At 51.3% G+C, this 4,663-nt stretch overlaps 1 protein-coding gene across 1 annotated transcript in view; it reads left to right on the top strand.

The window, feature by feature from the left end:
- LOC137636895 (uncharacterized) overlaps nt 1–2,650 on the top strand; it is a 15,662-nt gene extending 13,012 nt beyond the window's left edge. Inside the window, exon 3 of the mRNA XM_068369251.1 lies at nt 2,628–2,650. Coding sequence (XP_068225352.1) covers nt 2,628–2,650 — 23 coding nt within the window. The remainder of the gene's footprint in view (nt 1–2,627) is intronic.
- Nucleotides 2,651–4,663: the final 2,013 nt, after the last annotated feature.

The raw sequence follows: 4,663 nt of genomic DNA, 5'->3' as shown, positions 1-4,663 counted from the left end.
CACTTTTGGAAGGTGATGATCGACCTTGTGGGACCATTAGCGAGAACGAAGAAGGCCATGAATATATGTTAGCTTTTTTGGGCTCAAGCCATGTCGTCCTGATGGAAGTTCCTTAAAGGTAGCTTCCTAGGGTATATTACAACTACGGCGATATTCCCAGAGAATTTACCTTAAGGTACCCAGAATTCTAACTCCTGGAGCTAGTATCCCTAAAAAAGACCTTAGGGATATCGTAAATATCAGCGGACGTATTCTTGACACGCCACATAGCAATCTATACCCCGAACAGAGTTAACACTTCGTAGGGGTCAAATGGTAAGAAAACGAAAACGATAAGAAAAGGGGGAGCCGTTCGTAAGGCATCTCTCCTCCCCGTTTCGTAAGCGTGCCCTGCGCCGCTCGCGGCGCCATCTGTATTCCTTTTTGCGTAGCTATACAACTCGGTGTTTTCCCTGTGTTTTCTAACAAAATCTTGGATTTACTCGTTAATTATGCTTTCTCCAACTTCTTCTGCTTCGGATAAGTTGAGTACCATTTCCTTTATGTATAAATGTAGGCTCTTGGTTAAAATTAAAGTAATTAAAAGAGTTATATTTGATACAAGAGCTGTTGCCTGCTGGAGGCGTCCTGGACGCTGTCGCTCGCTAGAATACGATTTATTTGGTTAGCAAGAGCGACGTTCCCAGCCCCCTTTCGCTTTAAATATTAGCTGCTTAGCTTATTTAGGAATTCTGTTATGATGCTATAGTATAGCGCCTGGCGAAGGATTTGCCTAGGCTGACCGACACTAGTCTTCGTAGCCTAGTTGTTGGCCCTTGTACTTCCTGCATGATAATTAGTCTTCCAAGTGTGATTTTATACTGTTTAAAGCGTTAGGCAACGTTATACATATAAGCTTTTTTCGAGTATTTTCCAAGATAGTATTGGAGTGAGTTTCGGTGATTTAGGTAATCGATTCTCTTAGTGCCTAGGCTAGGTTGGCTTAGGCTATTTAAATATTGTCTGTTTCCCCGTTTGCTCCCTTCTCTTCGGGGAAGGGGCAACCCTTTCCCTCTGCTTTAGCCTTAGGCTTAACTCTAGTGGTTTGTTTGAATTAATTTTCAAATATAACTATGCTGGAGTGGTACTGTACCTTCCTGCTCCAACTGGTTTGGTTCAGAGAGGGACAGTACAGCAGTGTATTAGTCTGAGTCCGTGTTGGTCTAGCGGGGGGCAGAGTCTCCCTTGCTGCCTGACACGGGCATAGGAGGTTTATCCTCCTTGGCTCGCCTTGGAGGGTTTCTGTAGTTATGATCCCTTCACTCGGTGACCCCTCAGACTTGTCCTCTTTGCTGTTCCGGGTTCGGGATATGTTCCCTTTCCGGATTAGCAATTCCTTCCTTGCCTTGGTTTTAGGGAGGCAGCCAGTAGTGCCGGCCTCCCTCCATGGATTTTCCCTGGCTGAGATAGGCTTTCTTAGTTGGGGATGATCCTTAACCAAGACAAGGTTGGACAGGACCCTCTGTCCTTCCCTTCTGTTTTTTCCGTTTCCTTTGTGTCAGCCGTCTCACATCCGTACCTAGCCTAGGTTAGGATGGGGAGCTGACATGGTCCCCTGTCGGCCGGCAGAGTGTGCCGACTGGCAGAGGCCCTATCCCTTGAGTGCTGCCCGGTCCTTCCTTGGTCCCTCAACCGCTGCCGTCTGTAGATTCAGTAAGCAGTGGTTAGGAAGCCTGACTTAGTGTCTCCCCTTCCTCTCGGCACTCTTTCGGGTGTCGGGCGCGGAGGTACATAGCCTCTTAGCCCGGCACGCATTCTGTTGTCTTCTTATGTGTTGTCCCTGCCGTCTGCCGGCCTAATGGCCGGCAGTCGGATAGGGGGTGTTCTCTAGTTCTCCTGCTGTCGGTCGGCGGTGGTTATATGCCTTTGACGGCCGGTCTCCTTGCTCACCTGCCGGCCGCTGTGAGTGGCGGCCGGCAGCCGGGCGCTACCTGGTGTGGATGCCAGCCGGCAGGGTTTGCTCACCGCTGCCGGCCGGCCTGCTACATCGCTCAGTCTGCTGGCCACTAAGAGTGATGGCCGGCAGCTGGGTGCCACCCGGGTAGCTACGGACCGGCAACCACTGCCGGCCGGTTCAGGCATAGGAGCTGGAGTTCTCCCCCATCTGGGTGATCTTAAGTTTCATACTTGAGACCTACCTTTGGAAAAAAGGGGGAGGGGTAAAAACCGGCAAGAGCCGGTCGGCACACCACCCTCATGTACTGTATCAGTTCTTCCCTGTATAGTGTATTTTGCCAGGGGAGACCATGATATAGTAGGTTACAACACTGTCTTTTCTAACTTACTTGTGTTGCCTTGTGCAGTCACTTGGGGTTGCCTTACAGAGATGAAAAGAGAATTCTTTTCATCTTTAGCCAGAATGTTAGAATCTTACCTTAGGTGTGAGCTACACCTAATTTCCCTCGGGAAATATGATCTTTGGTTATTCTAGCAAAGACTAACCATTTGATTTTAATGGCTGGTGGGCTTCCACAGGTGATTGTGTGGGATTCACAAGTATGTGTCTTTCCCTTATTCTTTCTACATGCTCATATATACCTGTGAATTGAAATTCACTTGATATTCATGGAAATTTTCTTCTTTTACAGGAGGAGCATCCGAAGTGCGATAGCGTCTTCTGCAATGTCCGCAGCAAGAACTTTTGCGGACATGTCTCGTGTAGGAGGCACGCGGCTTGCGCAGCCTCCAAGGATGATCTCCGCTACTGGGATCCACAGGTATGTTCAGTATGTACTAACCTGATATCTGAGGCTTTTGAATCCCCTAGGTCGGCGGAGTCAAGGGACGCAGCGAGGGAGAAGCTCTGTATATGGGTAAGGGGTTTCCAGAACAACACCACTGGACCTTATCTTCCTAATGAGAAGATGAGGGCGTACCTTTTTCCCAAGGCTTCTACTGACGCTGTTGTTCCCCAGCCTCGGCCGGAGATCCCTCTCGTCCAGATCCCAGTGGAGGAGGATGTTGCGGATGCCATGCAGGACATCCAGCTGGATGACAAGATGTCGGACTTGTCCGACCGTGCGGAACAGGACCTCCTCGCAGGGGGCGAGGAGGAGGATCAAGATCCGATTGCTGTGGAGGAAGAGGATTCCGTACCATCAGACGTTCCGGTTCAGGCCCCTGAACCTATTCCCTCTACTTCGTCCGCTCTTCCAACAGAGCTGGAACAGGCTCTCTCTTCCATCATTGTTATGATACAACAGATGCAGAAGGAGAATAGTCAGAAGGCCGCTGCAATGGAGCTCAAGATGCAGAAGATTACAGCGTCACGTGGGCCTCCAAAGAAGCTCAACGTGAAGGACCTTCCTGTGTGCTCGGATGCTAACCCGTGGAGATATGCCGAGCACATGCCGATGACGGTCGGGAAGATCGTCATGTCGGAGAAGCTGGGTTCAGTTCCCCTTGAGGAGGTGGAATTCTGGCCCAGCAGAGGGGCCTACCCGGATTGTTATGTCCGTCTGAAGAAGGAGCCGGCCTCGAAGGAGGAGACGGAACCGAAGGAGGTGATCATCTTGGATCACGCCAAGGCTCAAGCTGCACTAACGTCTGCGTTGAAGGAGAGGGGCTTCTCAAACTCAAAAGTTGCTGCTTTGAGTAAGAAGCACCCTTCCTTCGTATCTTCTCCAGTTAGGGCCTTCCCCTTTCTGCAGAAAGGGTTCGCGGCCGTTTTGAAGGCGGTAGAAGCTGGCATACCATGCCCATCCCTGGAGGAATGCAAGCCCTTGTCTTTGGCCTTACCATTGGACAACAAGGACTGGAAGGAGGTACATCTCACCTTCTCGGTTGGGAAGTTGGACGCCGATATTGCAGGTCAACAGTTCGGCGAAAACCTTCCCAAGTTGTCTGAATTCCTCCTACGGAGGGAACTTGAGACAAAGGAGCGTCTGGCAGCCTCGATGTCTCTCCAGACAAACATGGAGACAATGGCTAGCGACCCTAAGATGCCTGAAATGTTCATGGTAATGGCCAAGATCCATCTGGCCACGGTGACAAAGGACCTCTATAGCCTTGTCAAAGCGAGGAGGGCCTGCAGGGAGTTTGTGTTCGCCTCGGCCACAGTGAGGCATGAACCCAAGAAACTCATCTCATCCAGCATCTGGGGTAAAGATCTCTTTCCCAATGAGGTGGTTAAGGAGGTGGTGGACAAGGCAGCCACTGAGAATCGAAATCTTCTCCTTAAGTGGGGCCTGTCCCTTAAGAGGAAGTCTTCCCCTGATGAAGGCCCCCAGCCGAAGGGAAAGGCGAAGAAATCGAGGTTTTCTTCCATCCCAGCCAAGTCTTTCAGACCGCAACGTCAGCAGCAGCAGCAGCCAGCTTTGCCTCCGGTGCCACAGTTGGTAGCCCAGACCCCGACCACCTTCCAATGGGTACCCCAGGCCGTGTCATCAGCATCCCCGGCATTCAATCCAGTGTTCGAAGGGCAATCGACCACGTTTCGAGCAAAGCCCAGAGGTGCAGCCAGAGGCTCGGCGAGACCCCCCTCTAGGGGAAGAGGATTCAGAGGTGGTCGCGGCCAGGGAGGCAAGACTGCAGGGCAGCAGTCAAAGTGAAGTGTCGCCGGTAGGAGGGAGACTACAGTATTTTCGGGATCGTTGGACCTTCGATCCCTGGGCCCACAGCCTGC

Source organism: Palaemon carinicauda, unplaced genomic scaffold (genome assembly GCF_036898095.1).
Source record: "Palaemon carinicauda isolate YSFRI2023 unplaced genomic scaffold, ASM3689809v2 scaffold432, whole genome shotgun sequence".
NCBI lineage: Eukaryota > Metazoa > Arthropoda > Malacostraca > Decapoda > Palaemonidae > Palaemon > Palaemon carinicauda.
Note: the sequence above shows the minus strand (reverse complement) of the source record. Positions and strands in the feature narration are given on the sequence as shown.